This window comes from Petaurus breviceps, unplaced genomic scaffold (assembly GCF_028583685.1).
Source record: "Petaurus breviceps papuanus isolate PSGF00001 unplaced genomic scaffold, PetGlider_PUasm1.0 185, whole genome shotgun sequence".
Lineage (NCBI taxonomy): Eukaryota > Metazoa > Chordata > Mammalia > Diprotodontia > Petauridae > Petaurus > Petaurus breviceps.
The window spans coordinates 22,191,727-22,210,326 of NW_027185797.1; the positions used below are offsets into that span (position 1 = coordinate 22,191,727).

The 18,600-nt window shown below is 41.5% G+C and overlaps 1 protein-coding gene across 1 annotated transcript in view; it reads left to right on the forward strand.

Moving 5' to 3' along the window:
• TGFBR2 (transforming growth factor beta receptor 2) overlaps positions 1 to 18,600 on the forward strand; it is an 86,889-nt gene that overhangs the window by 35,219 nt on the left and 33,070 nt on the right. Inside the window, exons 2-3 of the mRNA XM_069088568.1 lie at positions 5,040 to 5,205; positions 9,278 to 9,468. Of these exons, the coding sequence (XP_068944669.1) occupies positions 5,040 to 5,205; positions 9,278 to 9,468 (357 nt within the window). The remainder of the gene's footprint in view (positions 1 to 5,039; positions 5,206 to 9,277; positions 9,469 to 18,600) is intronic.

The following is an 18,600-nucleotide window of genomic DNA, read 5'->3' on the forward strand; positions in this document are numbered from 1 at the left end:
CTCTCTCTCTCTCTCTCTCTCTCTCTCTGTCTCTCTCTCACTCTCTGAAATATGCATGTAACTGTTTATTTGTGTACTTCCTCTCCAGAGTTACTTTGTAGATAAAACCATTTATACTTTTCTCCAAAGTTACTTTGTAGATGTATTATAACCATTTATCTGTGTATGTTATTTTTGTCCAGTAGAATGTAAAATCCTTGAAGGCAGGGTCAATTGAATTTTTTTCTTTGAATCTCTAGTGCCCAGCATGTCATAGGCACTCCATAAATGCATGTTGAATTATTGAATAGTGTTGAATTGTCCAAGTAAGTGAGCACCTCTTACTCTAAATCTAGCATTCTTTCCACCAAACTCCCTTCCTCCCAGCTCCCTACTTTAACACAAGGGCAAGAGAATCAGTAGATACCTAGGATTGAATAATACCATCGCTCAGTGACCACGGGAAACTCCTTCATTCTTTATGCCTCTTTCCATCTGGTAATTGGGTGTAATAATACCCATAGGGAGCAACCACCTCAAAGGTTTTGTTGTGAGAATTCTATAAGATAACAATAAGTAAAGTGCTTTGTTAATGTGTAAATGTTAGCTTCTTTATTCCATCTAGTTGGAAAGATAAGATGAACACATGAACAGATAATGGCATACTCACTGGCCAGAGGAATAGAGGTGACAATAAATGATAAAGGAGCTCAGAAGACAAGAAAGATTAGTGAAATAGTAGCCTGTTCCTAAAATAGCAGACTGTTTTGTGGCTAACACATGTGATGAGCGGCAGTATGAGGAATGGAAAGACCCTGAGTCTTGAGTCAGAAGACCTTTAAGTTCCTTTGCTGTTGTTCAAACAATAAACATTTAACAAGGGACTATTATGTACTAAGCACTGGGTTAAAGGCTAATTTGTTGTTGTTCAGCCATTTTTTGTTTTGTTTTGTCCAACTCTGTGATATTTTCTTGGCAGAGATATTGGCATGGTTTCCTTCTCCAGCTCATTTGACAGATGAGGAAACTGAGGTAAACAGTTAAAAGACTTGCCTAGGGCCACATAACTAATAAATATCTTAGGCCATACTTGAACTCAGTAAGTTGCGTCTTTCTGATTCCAGGCCCAGTGCCCTGTGCTCTATACTACCTAAGTTCCTATCTCATTCTAAATTTATGATCCTTTGTCCTGGGTTCAAATTACTTCACCTCATCCATAAAATTTAGGGATTGGGACCAGATAACCTATTGCTAAGGTCCCTGTCAAGCTTAGATTATGGAGATAATCACAGAATTTTAGAACCAGGAGAGACTTTGGTGGGCATAGAGTCAGAGGATTACAGATTTAGATCTCAGAGGAGCTCTGTGAAAGCAACCCTCCCACATTTTACAAGTGAGGAAGCTGAGTTTGAGAGATTTAAGTGACCTACAGATAGTGTCTGCAGTGGGATCTGAACCCATATCCTCCTGACTCCCAGGCCAGTGTCCTTATTCACTATTCCATGTTGGCATTCATACCTGAAAGAGTCTTTGCCCACATTCTTATCAGATGGTCACCAGGCTACCTGCTTGACAAAATCAGGAAAGAGCCCCCACCTTTCTACTCCATTCTGGGACAGCACTGACATTTAAGAAGTTTTTCCTGACTCCAAGTCTGCAATTTCCACTCATCATTCATAGTTCTTTCTTTTGGGGCCAATGGAACATTCTCCCAGGGTAGCCTTTCACATGCCTAAAGACAGTGTGTATCTTCTCATAGTCTTCTCTTCCCTAGTCTAAACATCCCCAGATTATTTTCAGTCTTTTGAGAATAGTTGTCTGAGACTTAAAATTGTATAAAAACAAGCATACTTAAAAAAATCTCATTTCTAATAGGAATTCATATCTATTTTCCTTTTTGAGTCAACTGCTTGAGTTACTTCCTCCTTTTGAGGGATGTAAATTCGAAATAAATTTAAACACTGTTTTGGTATCTTTTAGTAAATTCTACCCCTAGTGCTTCCACCACCCTACCTCCTGGGTTCTAGGCTTACCTGATCGAAAGGTTAGGCTTCTCTGGATCTTTGAAGTTCACAGCCCTGAATCTTTAGGGCCCCCCCTGGCTTCCCTAGTCATAGTATTAGTGATCTGATGAATTTAATGAGGTCTTGATCTGATTACTGAAGTACCTCTCCATCATTTCCAAGGTCCCTTTGTGGGGCTTTTCTGACAACCCTGGGGCTTTCTCAAGATACATCAGTCTCTTGCCTCCCTGGTACATGCTTTGATGCAGGGCACCCCTTTCTGATTAATTGTGGGCTGGTGGCTGGCTTTTTGTACAGTTCTGAGATGTATAAAGTCACCATTGTTGTTCATTGGATTTCTTGTCCATGATTCGGTCTGGTGCAAACTTCAGTTTTGCTGGAATAGGCTACGGAAGCTGGGGCAATGTCCTCCCTCCCATTCAGCCAGTCATCTTGGCAGGAAATCCAGTGGATAAACTGTGTCCTTTTTGGATACATTGCCTTCTGAAAAAACATCATGGTATTCATTGTATACCACTCTAGATAGACCTTTCTTCCAATCTGGGGAGGATATTCATGCATTCCAGATATGCTTAACACCTCCCCCCTTCCCCAAATTGGCACAGGCTTCTTTCTTTGCCAGCATCTAGAATCCCATTGGCTTAGTGTCAGATGGCTGCTCCCAGTACCTTGCTCTGAAGTGCCAATTCCAATTAAAAACCTACTTATAGAAACTTGTGGATCCAGATGGTGACCAGTGCTTTTGGGCCCATGGGCCTCTCAAGCCTGGGCTCGGCAGGGTAGCTCAAGGAAATAGCAGCCAGGGCTGGGAAGCATGGGAAGGCAAGAAATCTGTTTTTCTACAATAGCCTGAGATAGAAGGAATGTCAGAAAGAAGAATAATGCCAGATTAGAGATGGGGCTCTCAAAGGAACCATTGGGTTTTTCAAGTTAGCTCTCTTACATGCAAGAGATTTCTCTCTGTTCTGCTTTGATTTTATCGGACTTGAGGGCCCCTCAGTGTGATGGTCAGTGCTCAGCAAAAGATCCAGCTGTCTTAGCAGAAGTCATGAATCTTCCAAGTGCCCTGGACAGCATTGTTATTTCATATGCAAAGCAAACAGTGGGAAAAGTCCACAGTCTTTATTAACTGTAGACCTGGAAAGATGCACGAGTCTAGGAAATAAAATAATAACTATACTCTGCAAATGAACATAAAATGAGGAAAACAATCTACGTGGTGACTACAACCAAACTCTTTCCATTGGATAATGCTCCTTAAATTGATATTCAATATTTGTCTGAAATATTTGAATATGTATAGGGTGTCTTGGCTATTCATTGAAGAAAGTGTAAGTACATCACATTTTTAAAGTATCAATATAAAAAAGACAGTCTTTGTCTCTAGGTTTGGTTGATTTTTTTTTTGCTTTAACTATAAAAATTAAAATTGTATGTGAACAATTTTGTCTCCTATCTTAGTAGAAAAAAATACATTGTTGTACCAATCCCAAATTTAACATGAGATCCAGAAACATGGCTGCTGGTATTTATAGTTAAACTATTTTTGAAATGTGCAGTGTCTCCCAGACCAAGATCTCTATGCTTGTTACCTAAAAATATGCTTCCTGAAATATACTTGAAGCCCAAGAGGAATGAATGGGTCTTAAAAAAAATTTCTATATTTATTGCCACCACAAAAAAGTCAACCTAAAGTTATATGTTTTTGCGGTGACCCAGGAGACAGGTGGAATGCCCATGGGACAGTGGAGCTGGTGATGGAGAGTGGAGTGTATTGGGGATGCAGCATAAAAGCATATAGGACAGAAAGGTATTCCGGGAGGTCATCTCATCCATCCCCCTGACTTCAAGAGAATATTCTCTGAAAGTCAGAATGTTGGGTTTGCATAATATGCTCGTGTCATATTGTCATTCATTGTCTACCACAGAACCTTGGGCACGTGTGCACAGTAGGCATTTAGCAAATATTTGTTGCACTTAATTAATTAATTAATTAATTAATACCATGTACTTCATATAGTCTTCTCAAGCCCCAGTTTCTTCTTTAAAATGTGGGGTGAGGAGAGAGATGGCCTTTGGGGTTCCCCTAGATTCAGATCCTCTAGGGGCCTCAGTTTCTTCATTTGTATAATGGGTGGAATTGGACAAGATAGCTTCTGGAATTCCTTCCTGTTCTGATTCTGTGGTCCTTCCATTTTATCCACTCTTTTTGCAGTAGTATCAACTTTTTTCATCCCTCTTGTTACTTTTCAAAAAGAAATCTTGTTTTTCTTTCTTTGTCTTCTCTTTTGAGGAAGGAGAATGGGGTCATTTGATGCTGACACTTGCTAAGTGGGATTCCTATAGACCCATTTTATGGGTCAGGAAAAAAATGAAACTAATTTCAGTGAAACTTTTGGTCTTTGTAGTCAAAGTGATATTGTCTTTGTGATATTAAGTGATAAAAGAACTGAGGGAATAGAAAGCTTCATGAACCTTAAAGCACCACATCGAAGTGATTTTTATCTTTAATGTGCCTCTCCCTTTCTCCCCCATCCCCACCTCCAACTGGCTCTTGCCTTGTCTCTCGTAACTCTTGATTTTATCAGAAGATGATGGTACATTTATGCAATAATCAATTATGGTATTAGAGGGGTTTGGGCAGCTATATGGTACAGTGGATAGGGTACTGGACCTGGAGTCAAAAGAACCTGAGTTCAAATCTAGCCTCAGACACTTAACTGTGTGTCCTTGGGCAAGTCATTTAATCCTGTTTGCCTTAGTTTCCTGATCTGTAAAATGAACTGGAGAAGGAAATGGCAAACCACTGCAATATCTCTGCCAAAACAACCCCAAAGAGGGTCACAAAGAGTCAGATGGGATCGAAACAACTCAACAACATTAGAGCGATTTGGGGAAACCTATTGTACCCAAGAGATGGAGTTCATTTAAAATGGTAGAGGACTTGCTCCTCTGTTTCCAGGGCTGACTTACATCAGAGACTCTGTCAATTGCCAGGTGGTTTCATGTCTTTGTGATGGTGTTCTTCTCCCCCAGTTGATGGGACTCCAGTCACTGAGGAAAATGGTGCCATAAAGTCTGCACTCCTCTGCAAGTTTTGTGATGTACAAGCAACCAACTGCACCAATGATGGGAGCTGCTTCAGTTACTGTAGTATCACATCGATCTGTGAACAAGCCCATGAAATCTGCGTGGCGGTGTGGTAAGACATCCTTTAGACCCTTATCCCTCCCCCACCAAGGACCCTTTCTTTCCTACCTCCTCTTTAAGCTCCTCAAGCACAAGCACCTTTTGAGTTTTGTCTCCAAGTCCCTAGTGCTTCAGGCAATGCCTTTTACACAGAGTCCTTAATCAGTGCAGTTGACATTGAACTGTTGAATGTGTTACTTAGCGGTAACCTCCAGCCAGGTGTTCCCTGGTCTACAGGCGCCTCTTCCCACACAAGACCATTTCCTGATACCCCTAATTATACTTTCTCTTTCCCTTTCTCCTTCCTCTGATCTCTGTCTCCTTCTCCCCTGCTTTGCATATACTTATCTGTGCACGTCTTGTACTTCCTCACAGTAGAATGGGAGCTCTTTGAGGGGTGGAGGCAGTTTCATTCTTTTCTTGCAATCTCCAATAAAAGATATCGGCTAAGTTGGAGTGTCCAGAGAGGGGAGGAGAAGCCTATTACTTGAGAAGATGGCAGCTAGGTGGCACAGTCTTCCTAGAGACACTAAATAACACGGTGGCCTTGGGCAAGTCATTTAACCCCTGCCTTAAATTCATCATATTCATTGTTTCTCATAGCACAAGCATATCCCGTTGCCTTCACATGCCACAGTCTGTTAAGCCATTATCCAGTTGATGGGCATCTACTTCGTTTCCAGTTAATTCTTTGCTTTCACAAAAAGTGCTGCTATAAATGTTATGATGTATAAGGAGACTTTCTTTTTATCAGTTATTTCCTTAGGGTATTTAATAAGCCCAGCATTAGTCTCTAGTTCAAAGGGATTCACATAATTCCAAATTGCTTTCTTAAGTGGTCGTACCATTTCACAAGTCCACCAGCAGTGTATGGGTTTTTCATCCCACAACCCCTCCATTATTGACTATTGCTAGTTTTTCTCATCTTTGTCTGTTTGCTGGGGGTGATATGAAACCTCAGGATTAAAAAAATATCTGCTACAATGACTTTTTTACATCGCTATGACCACCCTCTCCCCCTTCAATTAAAAACTGAAAGAAGGGAAGAAAAACAACTTGTAACAAACAGAGTCAAGCAAAACACATCCACACAGGGGCCATGTCCAAAGATGTATTTATCTGCCACTTGTGTCTCTTACCTCTCTGATGGGAGGTGGGTATGATGATTGCATTTAAAAATATACTTTATTATTCTCTGAGCTACCAGCAAAGGGTACCTAGAAGGGTGCTTTTCCTTCCTCCCTCACAATAACAGGATACCACATGGGAGAGGCTATGAGATACTCAACTTCCATTTAGGACTGATTTAGACTATACAGGGATGATGGGCATTAAGTGATGTTCCAGTAGGAAATAGGAAACTCCAGGAGACTCAAATTATCCATCTCACAATTTGGTGGTTTATGATGGCTGAGCTGTAAACAAACCAACCCTCCTCACCCCCAACCACCACCAAACCACATGCAGTACTTTGCCATGTATTGGTAGTTCTCAACTAAACAACATCTCCCTGGTGTTTTTGGTACTCTCTGAGGACATGGACATTGACCTTCATTCATGATTGGTTTTCTGTATTTTTCTGGCAGAGGAGACTCCCCACAGAAAACCTGCCCTTACACAGTTTTCAGGGGCCCAGAAGACAGAACTGGGAGGCTGCAAGATGCATTTTCAGTGCTTCCTTTTTGGAAACAGTTTCTAGCTAAATAAGAACCCAACTCCTCAGAATAGACTAGAGAAGGCTAATGTGGACTTTAGTCCTATTAAGAGCCCAGCTTTAGCATCACCCTGGGATCACAAGAATTCTGCTTTTTCCCACGCCCCCACTCCCTCCTCTTCAAGATGTAAGTATTTGAAATCTCCCTGTAAGACAGTCCCTCCTGCTTGAAATTGTAAACTAGTAATGAGAACAGGGGCCTTGGTCAGGCGAGTGACCTTTTTAAAATGCTTAGGAAACCCAAACCAGGAGGGTTGGCAACCCACCAGAGCCAATCAGACTGTTGTATTTGGAGTTAGGAGGATAGTTGCAAATCCCCCCCCCCCCCACACACACACACACACTCTTATTAACTGTGTCTGTGAACAAATCACTCCACTGCCCCTGAAACTGTTTTCCCTTATCTGTAAAATGAGCTAATGGGAGGTAGACTTTTCTGGGGCTCCCTCCTGGTATGAATAAGGGAAAATGTATAAAATGATAAAGTCCTTACAGTGTTAGAGCAGATAAGGGCCTTGACCCTTTAGCTCTACCTACTATTTAATTTTATTATAATTTTAAAATTGTTTTATTATTTATTTTTACATCACTTTCTTTTCCAGATCTACCCCTCCTCCCCCTTGTAACAAAGAATTTTGAAAAGAGGGAACAGACAGTTTAGCAAGACCAACTAACCCATTAACAGCATTCCATCACTTTAGTTCCCCACCTCTTCAAAGAAGGAAGGAAATGCATTTTCTCACTTTTTTTCTAAGGTCAACCTTTTAAAATCATAATTGTCGTCACCATTGTTGTCATAGCTAGCATTTATAAAAATGCCTTAAGGTTTACAAAATGTTTGATAAATGTCATCTCATTTGACACTCACATTAAACCTGGCAGGGACAATGTTTGATTTTGTTTTGTTCTTCCCCTTGTTTCTTTCACACAATGTTGTCGTCATTGTGTATTTCGTTTTCCAGATCTGCCTTTGATTGGCATTTGTTCATATAAATCTTCCCATGTTCCTCTGTATTCATCTATTAGTCATTATTTCTAAGAGGCCAGAAATCGTCTGTTACTTTCAGGTTTGATAAGGTTTTTTTAACCCTAACCTAATTTATGGGCCTCTATTTAGCATCTCAATGTATATGGGGCCTTCATTTCTGTATTGAACTTTTTTTTTGGCAGTCCTTGATTTTACAGAGGAAAGTAAGGTCCCAAGAAGGGTTATGACTCACCCAGAGTCTCATTTGAAGTTAAGTAGAAAAGCTGAGTCTAGAATCCAGGTCCCAGTCTGATAACCTCATTTAGACATTTAGATCCCTAGAATTGGCTTTTCTTTCTCTCTAAAGGTTGATTTGTTGTAGCCTGACCATCACTCACTTACTCACCTTGGAAGGTAACACAGGGTGGAAAGATTGGATAACTACAGAACACAGAACAGAGTGAAGCATGTTCTTAGACCCTCGTCTTCCTCCCTTCTCTCCTTTTCCTCTCTCCCTGCCTCCCCCCCCCCCCCCCCATTCCACTTTACTCCCAAACCAAGAAGGGAAGGCTTGACAGATCCAAGCTGCACATTTGGCTAGTATATAAAGCAACATATGTAGAAAAGCCATCAAGGCAAATGGCTCCAGGCCCCCAGCCCTCCTTTGTTTCTTGTCCTTGAAACTGATTTGAATTGGAGTCCTTGTAATGAGTGGCAAAGGCCAAGCTCGGTGGTTCAGTGAATAGAATACTGGGCTTAGAATCTGGAAGATTCTAATCAGCCTCAGATACTTACTAGTTATGTGACCCTAAGCAAGTCACTTAACCCCCAATTGCCTCACTTCCTTAACTGTAAAATGAGGACACATTGGTGAAGGAAATGGAAAACGTCTCTGCTATCTTTGCCAAGAAAAATATGAACAGATACATGGGCTCATGAAGAGTTGGCCATGACTGAAGCACCAACAGTGACAAGTGGAAAAGCAAATTTAGATCATTGATGGGGAAGATCAAGAGACACAAGTTCTTTTCCCAGCTGTGAATCCCAAGAAAGCCATTTAGCTCCTATGTGCTTCAGGTTCCTCATCTCTAAAACAAGAAAGTTAGTCTAGAATGAATCCCCTCCCCCCAAGATCACTTTCAGTTCTGATGTTCTGTGATGTAATTCTGAAAAACACAGACCCCTGCTCTATTTATCTCCTTAGAAACTTTCATGTGTAGACTTGGTGGAAAGAAAAAAGGTGGGTAAGCAGGGAGAGCTATACCTGGCTCCCACTGGTGTTACATTGATAAAACTGTCACAGTTTCAGAGATTTCTGTATTATGGGGATTAACTGCTATCCTCAAAAACAAAAACAAACAAACAAAACCCCAAACAAGTCATCTCTCCTTCCCTCAATTCCAGGAGGAAGAATGATAAAAATGTAACCATGGAAACCCTCTGCCATGATCCTAGCCTCAAGGTTCATGGCTTTGCCCTGGAGGATTCTGATTCTGACAAATGCATAATGAAGGAAAAAAAGGTTCCTGGTGAGACCTTCTTCATGTGTTCCTGTAGGAAGGAGGAATGCAATGACATTTTACACTTCTCAGAAGGTGGGTTCTTTTCTCTTTTTCTTCACTGGCTCCTGAGCATGTCTGTGAGAAATCCCTTTTCTCTCTCTCTAATCTTAATTTAGCTTCTATTGCCTTTTGCATTTTTTCCCCAGAGATGTTTCTGTAGTCACTGGAATTGGAAAGTTGCCAGCCAATATATTCTTATCAATCCATATTTCAGGTTGACGCAGATTCATTTATGCTGTGGTCAGATGAAGTTCATCTTCCCACCTCCCAACTCCATTATCCTTTTCCTAGGAGACTTCTCTATCCTTGTATATATTCTTTCAAATACTCTAGCCTCCTGGTCTCCAAACCATTCAAATCCCATGACTCAACCTCAGTACTATACAGGGTGCTGCCATACATTGGTGATACCATGCATCATCTTGTCCTCTCTCACAAATATTTTCATTTCTGTGATAGAGTTTTGAAATTCCTTTCTCTGATCATAATCTCTTGTCATTCCATCTTTGTCTGTATGACCCTTGACTTGCCATGAATGAGTCATTCCTCTGTACTTTTTCAACCCATCACACAGGACCTCCTCACTGCTTTCCCCTAAGAAATGTTGGAATCAAACCTACCAGATGGGGGAAAGTTGATGAAAATACTTATAAGTGACATTATTGAAAAATAGAAAACCAGCCTCCTGATGTCAGTTACTTACTAAAATAAACAAATAAAATAGTTATTTATGACAAGAATAAATAAACTAGCTATTTATCAGAATAAATAAATAAGTAAGCTGATACTTGCTAGAGTTAACTATTCCTTTCCTGGAAAAGCAAAATGAGGAGCATTTTTGGTGTAATGAAACTCAGGAAATCCAACCACATCTGGCAGCTAAGTCCTTTGAGAGACACTAGGCTGGTGTGGACTTGCTTGTTCTAGAACTTTCTTCCTTCCCATGGGGGTGAACCTCCTCTACTTTTATCCAGAAGCATGAACACCCTTCTCCCATAGCCAACTCCTCTCCCAATGAGTCGGGGTCTTGCCAGGTTACAGTCACTTGGCTGATGTTGTCTTGATCCTGGATAGCTCTTAATTAGCAGCATGCTGAAAGCCAAGTCACTTCCCTTGAGGATTCCATATTTCCAGGGACAGATTGATGATTAATTACAAGCCATATGTGCTCATAGATAGAGGTAGAAGGGAACTCAGTCATCTTCTAGTCACCATATTTTATGGATTAGGAAACTGAGACCTAGGGAGGCTAAGTGCCTGGGTCACACAAACTCTGAGTAAGTTAGTTCATTGGCTCATAGACCTAGAACTGGAAGAGACTTCTCAAACCATCTGTTATAACCCTGTCACATGTAAAATGAGTCATCTCAGGTCCAGAGAATTTAAGTAAGTAACCCGAAGTCAGATGGTGTCAGAAATGGAATATGAGGTCCTCGGTCTCCCAAATCCAGTCTTTCCACCTCTCCCCATCTCTTTATTTTCCTTTGTACAAATGTAGACCTATTTGAGCACTGAAATTGTCCTTTTCAGAATTCAGATGCCTTTGCTGAGTTTTTAGCTATGCTAAATGTGAATAAACTCATTCTGTTAGTGGTGTCATGGGCTTTCTTGGTCTGTAAGTGGATGCCACTGCTGTCCTTCTCATCTACACCTTCTAAAGTTACATCTATAAAAGACAAGACCTTCCGAAGGAACTGATTGGTTTGGATCAACCTTTTCTTCCAGACTATTGTGTGTGTGTGTGTGTGTGTGTGTGTGTGTGTGTGTGTGTGTGTGTGTATGGTGCATGGAAGCCTTCTGGGACCTCACATGGTTTGGGTGGGTGGTCTTGTCTCTTTGCATTGACAGCTGCTCCAGTCTCAGCTCTCTTGGGTCTTGTTTCTGGGAATGTGGCATAGAACAATCATATTCTGCACAGTTGCTTTTACAAGCAGTGTGCCCATTATAGATAGATTCCCTTCTTCCTGTACAACCCCCTTTCTCCATTCTGTTTTGTAGATAGAAATGCTAATGAGTTTATATAGGATTTATTAAAACTCAGGATTAAAAACAACAGCTAAAGTACTCTCATCCCCACTATCAAATGTTTTTCCCAAAACAATCCTAGGAGACAGACAATGGTAGACACTTATATTCCCATCCAACAAAAGAAGAAGTTGGCATAGGCCATGGAAATGACTTGTCCAGGTCACAAGATCATAGCTTTAGAACTGGCAGGGACAATAGAGATCATAGAGGCCACCCCTCTAGGAACTGGCAGATTAAGTGCCTTGCCCAGTGTCAAATGAGTGGCCATAAGTAGAAGTGGGATCTGAACTCAGATCCTCAGAGTATTCTTTCCGCTCTACAGTAGAACCATCCTACAAGTTAGAGCAGAGCTCAGACCCCAGCCTAGGCTTACCAATTAAGCACATATTCCATCCCCTAAACAAGGCTGCCTGGAATATGTTCAGTTCAGTTCAATTAATTCAATTCAGCAAACGTTTCTTGAGTGCTTACTTCATGCAAAGCACTTTTCTAGACTATGGGGAAGAGAAAATCAAATAGGGAAACCATCTGCCCCCAAATAAAATTATAGCCAACATTTTATAAAGTTTGCAGAATACTTCATAGATATAATATGTAATATCAATCACAAGGGCAGCTAGATGACACCAAAGTGCACAGAGCACAGGCCTAGAGTCAGGAAGGCTCTTCTTCCTGAGTTCAAATTCAGCTTCAGACAATTACTAGCTCTGTGACCCTGGGCAAGTCACTTAACCCTGCTTGCTTCAGTTTCTTCATCTGTAAAATGAACTGAAGAAAGTAATGTTGAACCCAAGCTTCTGAGGACCAGATGAACCTATAAATCATGACATAAATGTGAACTGTCTTTTCTGTTATTCTTTCTGTCACAGAATAAGGCATTTAAAAAATATGCATTTGATTGTAATCATTAAGTTGAGAAACTGGTACTCACAAATAGATTTGTTTCTCCCTCAAGTGGTACCTCACTTCTGGGGGAGACTCTCAAACTATTTCTTCTCCAGGTCAGAATACCAGTCTAAGGTGGAAGCATTGTGGCACTTTGGGTTCATTCAAATCCCAACTGCTGTTTATGGAAACCTGTGTGATCTTGGACCAGTCACTGTCATGCTCAGGGGTCTTGGGTTTTCATTGATAATTTAAGAGGCTTGGATTAGAGAAGGTCTCAGGACCCTTCCAACTTCTAATCAGCATGTATGATTCCTATTAAGTGTAGGTCTTTTTTTCCTCTCCTCTCCTCTCCTCTCCTCTCCTCTCCTCTCCTCTCTTTTTCTCTTTTCTTTATAAATGCTAAGCTCCAGGCTCAATCTTGAATGTTTTACTTGCTGAGGGACATGAGCCTGGATTAAATCATCTCCTGAACTCCCTTGTGCCTCCGTGACTCGAGTCTTCTCCTCCACAATCGCTGGATGGGCATTTTTGCCTAGTGAGGATAGTCTCATACTGAGATAACAGGCATCATCCCAGGACCCACATATTCTGTGTCTGGCCCTGCTGTGGGTAATCTGCCATGAGCGCTTTCACAGTGGAAAGATAAGCCTGCTGGGTCTAGGCCTTCAGATCCAAGCTAATCACACCCTTCATATCTTCGGCTAATTGGCACTTTATTCCTGTCCAATGTTCTTGACTATAGTAGAATGGGAAGCCTGCTGCAGGCTATTTCTGTACTTCAGTGGGCAGAATAATAATGGAACTCTAATGACAAAGGAATAAACCCTCCCACCTTATCTCTGTGAAGTGTTCCACTCTCCACTGTGTAAATGTGCTGCCTTTCATGTCATTGCTGCCCTGACCAGTGGTTGGCTAGGCATGGCTTTGCCCTCCTCGGGGGTGGGAATCACTCTTACTGATGCATCTCATGGTCCCCTTGTGACCAGTCAAGTTGAGATGCACGTGGAGACCACGGGACAGAGTTTGATGCAAACCGACTCAGTCTGGGACCAGCCCTGTGCTAGAGACCACATTGAGGGTACTTGCCAGTTTGTTGAGAATGATCCAAGTTTCACAATCACCAAATCTCAGAGACCATCCAGTCCAAGTTGTGCTTGGTTCAGAATCCCCTCTACAACCTGTGGAAGGCTTGGTAATCCAACCTTTCCTGGACGATCTCTAGTGAGTCAGTCAGTTAGCACGTATTAGATAGTTAAATAAAATTTCCCCATCACCTCCTGAAGTAGCCCATTCCTTCCCCTTTGGTGCAGCTCATGGGTAGAAAGTTTTCTGTGACATCTGCCTCTTCGAAGCTTTTGCCTATTAATCTGACTTCTGCCCTCTTATGCAAAACAACACATGGCTAATCCTGCTTGAAGTCAGCTAGCCAGCATTTATTAAGTGCCTGCTGTGTGTCAGATGCTGTGCTAAGCACTGGGGATGCAATGAAAGACAAAATGTTCTCTAGGAGTTTGGCCTAATAAGAGAGAAAACATGCAAACAAGATACAGGATTTGTTAGAGATACGAGAAGGAGGCACTAAGATTAAGATCCGAGAAAGCTTCTTTCTGAGAGTCAGAATCTAGCTGAGAGCTGAAAGAGCCAGTGGGAGCCTAGAGGTGGAGAATGAGGAGGAACAGAGTTCCAGGCAGGGGGAGCAGCCAGTGAAAATGCCCCAGATTGGGAAATTGTGTGCAAGGAAGACCCAGGAAGCTTGTGGATCTGTAGTATCTTCCACACACATACAAGAAGCCAGCATTTGTCTTTCTCCTGAGTCTTCTATTCTTCAGGCTCAGTAACCACAGTTTCTTCATCTGAGTGTCATGCCAAGATTACAGACCCATCCCCATACCCTCCTGGGTACTCTCCAGCTTCTCCTGCCCTTCCTAAAATTTAGTGCCTATTTCTAGAACTCTTTTTTCCAAATGTAAAACCTTACCACATCATTAAGTCACCTGGTCACTTGGAATTTAGATGGAACACCTTATTTCGCACATTGGTTCTAACTCATGATGGGTTTGAAGGGCTTTTGCCCTTCATAAATGAGCTCTTCATAATGGATGTTCAGAGGGCAAGCAAGTCTCTATAAATGGAGTTCTTATGGGTCCTTTGGAGATCTGGCTGAGGATAGTGAGATTTGACTCAGTACTTAAAACAGCATTTATCAGTCAGACATTAAAAAACAACTATTGCATTCAATTCGATCATTCATCCCAACAAATACTTATCATCTCAGGCACTGGAAATCTGGAGACGAAACTAAAATAGTTCCTATTCCCATGAAGCTCACTTTCTTTTGGAGTCTGCTACATTATACTCATTACTTTACTGATTTGCAAATGTGGAATCAATTGCTCTCCCTTCTCCCAAAGAAGGTGAACCATTTTAGAATACTAAAGGACATAGTACAGTTCTGGGTTCAGAATGCAAAGCAGTATGTCTTTATGGTCTCAGGCAGCGGTCGAGAAGGAGAGATCAAAGAAATAAACAAGCAAATACTTATATTACTCTGGATTGATCACCTGCCTTATCATGATCAATATCCAGTATTGTGAGGGCAAGGTCTCGTGGCAAGACCAAGATCAGCTTAGCCACCCTCTCCTAGGGGTCTGAGGGAGCCAATTTCGACAGGATTGTGATCTGATTAACAAATTAATATGAACATCAAAAACTTAGGAATTGGCAAATGCTACAAATCAGGGTTTGTTTTATTGTTTTGTATTTGTTTATTGCTTTACTGATTACCTAGACTTAAAATGATGGAGAAAACGTTAGTGCTACAGATCAAGCTAAAAAAGTATGTCATGATAGGGTCACTTAGGTGACACAGTGAATGGAGCACTGGCCCTGGAGTCAAAAGGACCCAAGTTCAAATATGACCTCAGACACTTGATACACTTACTAGCTGTTTAACCTTGGGAAAATTACTTAACCCCAAATACCTTGCCTTCCCCCCTCAAAAGAATGTATCCTGAGCACATTTTTTTTTTCTTGGAGAACCACTTGTTAAACATTTCCCAATATATGCCTGTTCTCCTTTCTGATGTCATTAGTTAAAACCATTACTTGGGGGTCTGCTGAGTAGGGGACAGTACAGAGCCATGCAGGGATGAGAGGAGATATTGTCAGAAATCGTGAGCTCGGGCACAAAGGCAAGCCCTGAATCTGTGTTGTGATGTTGGCTACCATTCCTGTGATCCCAGTTGTCAAAGGTGTTAGAGCCCACATCATCTCCAGTGCTAGCATACAGTGAAGTAGACATTGGTCCTGCCTGACTCTGGTGCGTGTTCTCTGCTGATTGTAAATAAGCACGGAGACAGTCTGAAAGTTCATCTGTGTTCCACTGGCTCCCTGGGGGAGGAATTGGGTAACATAGGGAGGAGGGTGAGGTGGAAGGAGTCTTCGTGAAGGTGTGTCTTATTTTTGTTCCTCGTTAGAAAAAAAAAACATGTTGTGGATTAGAGTTTCTTTTAAACAAAAACCACCTTATTGCGTTGCCTGCTTGGTTAGCCATGGCAGGAAGAGGAATGATTTTTACAGTATCAGACATGTGGTTTCCTGTCTGTGTTTAGCTTTTAGGGAGAGCATCTTAGCCAGCTGGTCCCCTGCTCCTCTAGACGACTAGATAATGGACTGGAAAAAGCTGGTTTCAAGCTACAGTAGGAGCCCGTTCCATGTATTGCTCTCATGCCTTGCATACTTTCTCATTTCCTCCACTGGGAGAGAGGATTTGGCTTATGTATGTGTGTGTGTGTATTCCTTTATCCATGTATGTATGTATGTATGTATGTATGCATGCATGCATGCATGCATTTTTTGCTCTTTCTTCCCTATGCCCTTACATTTTTCTATTTCTAGCCCTTCTGTCAGGGGAATCAGCATGCTAGCAGAACTCATAGTCTAGTTGTCAGTTGTTTCAGAAAGGAGAAGAAAGAAAGCAGAAGTGGTGTTCAGGAGACCCCAAAGCATTCTGGGTATGTGCTATCTCTTGTCTGATGTAATTGTCCGACAAGGCTGTTGAACCAGCTGACCTTGTCATCTCTAGAGGGAAGCAAAGCAGAATCCTAAATACAGAAAGAAAATGGGAAAGCTTTTGGAAGAGGAAGAAAACTGTGAATTAAAATAAAACTCTCAGAGGCATGAGTTATCCTCATCACACAAGGTGATGAATCAGAACTAAGGTATCCTTTGGCTCTAGACAAGGAGGACTTCAGCAGGAACCCTGGAATGCTCTGTACTGCCCCCCCCCCAATAATGAAACCCAGGGGCTACAGGAACTATTGTGACTCAGTTAAGAAATGCTTAGAAAGCACTGGAAGTAGCTTAAAGCAAATTTTTTTTCTTTGGAATTTTTTCAAGCAGCAAAGTAAACAAAATTCATCAGAGCCAGATCAATTAGCTGGATTTCTGAATCACATGTAGATCTATCTATACACTATTCATAGACTATGAGGAGTGGAAAGCAATTTAGACAATATTTGATCCAATGTCTTAATTTGGTTTGTTTTTTGTAAAATTTTATCGATGCACCCCTCCCCTTTTAAATTATAGTGAACTACCTTCTTCCCTATCCCCACCTGTTATGACCAAGGAAAAACTACTGCATCTACGGAGAAGCGAATGATGTGTTTTCATCATCCATGCTGAAACAAAATTGGGTATGAAAATCAATCAGCATTTAACCATCATTCGTTCAATGTATTTGTTCCTTTATATCATTGTTGTCATTGTCTGTATCCTTCCAGGGTGGCTCACTTTGCCCTGCATCAACTTACATCAGCCTTCCCATGCTTCTGAATTCTTTATGTTGACTGTTTCTTATAGGGATGTAGTAAGTATTCTGTCACACCGACATTCTGCAATCTGTTCAGCCATTTGCTAGTGGGCAGCCATAGTTTCCAAGTTTATGTTGTCACAAAAATTGAATGTTTTGGTACATGTGAGAGCTCTGCCTCCCATCCCCCTGCCCACCATCTTTGACTTCTGTGACATCTATGCCCAGTAGTGGAATTGCTAAGCCAAAGGCTATGGGTAGAAAGAATTTAGGGGAGGTTTTTTTGCATTCTTCCAAATTGTTTTCCAAAACAGTTGGAGAAAATCACAGCTTCACTAACAGGATATATTAGTGTGCCAGTCTTCCCTAGTTCCGCCAGCACTATTTCTGTTTTTATGATTTTGGCAGATTGACTGCAGCCCTTTCGTTTTACAAAGGAGTGAACTGAATTCCAGGGTAGAGTCTTTTGGGCTTTTGGGCACAGTACCTGGAACATAGTAAGCACTTAATAAATACTTGTTCCTTCCTTCTTTCCTTTCCCCTAAAGTACAGAATGGGACAGTGGCAAAGGCTGGACTAGATTTGACTCTGAGCCACAACCCCGGGTTCCCATGAGAATGTATGCTCACTGGAGGCAGAGCCTATGTGTCCCTTTCTTTGTAACCCTAGTGTTCAGCACAGTGCCTGGCACAGAACTTTTATAGCCCATTATCTCCATGCTAAGGAATGTATCAGGATGGGTTGGGCCCATCTTGGACCCCATCCAAAGGGCCACAGTTATGGAGGAACAAAAGAGCCTTCATTGTAAGGTGATCTTTCCTATAGGTTAGTCACATAGCTTCAACCCCTAGGATCATAGTGTTCTGAAACATTAGAATATTATTCTAGGGGTTCTCTGCTCCCCCCAGACACTGCCTTCCTTTCTGCTTGTTATTGCTGTCTAAATACAGGACGGGTAAGCTGGTCTGAGGAGAATACTCAACTTACACTGTGGTCATTTAAAATGTTTGAACAATGGAAAACTATATAGTAAGCCAGCTAACCACAACACAACTGAGTGAGGCTACCCACTTTTCACTTCAGGCTAAGCTAAATGTATTGCCTGCCACACCAAGTGGACTTCTGGGGGGCTTTTCGTATCGGAAAAAAACAACTCTTTTCCCCCCTGAATTTAAAATAAACCTGCCCACTGCCATCTTGCATTTTGGTTTTTACTAAAAATAATCTTGAGTTTTAAAAGATGTAACAAATCACATACACACACAAATACACACACACACACAGAGGCATGTGCAGAACACCTATGTTTTTCCTTTCTTTTGTACTAGTTAGCCGAACAGATCTTATGTTGCTGGTTGCATTGTCACCAAACAATCGAACTAAATTTATTCATAACAAATCCTCTTCTCCATTCAGTTCAAGCCATCTTGAGCAAT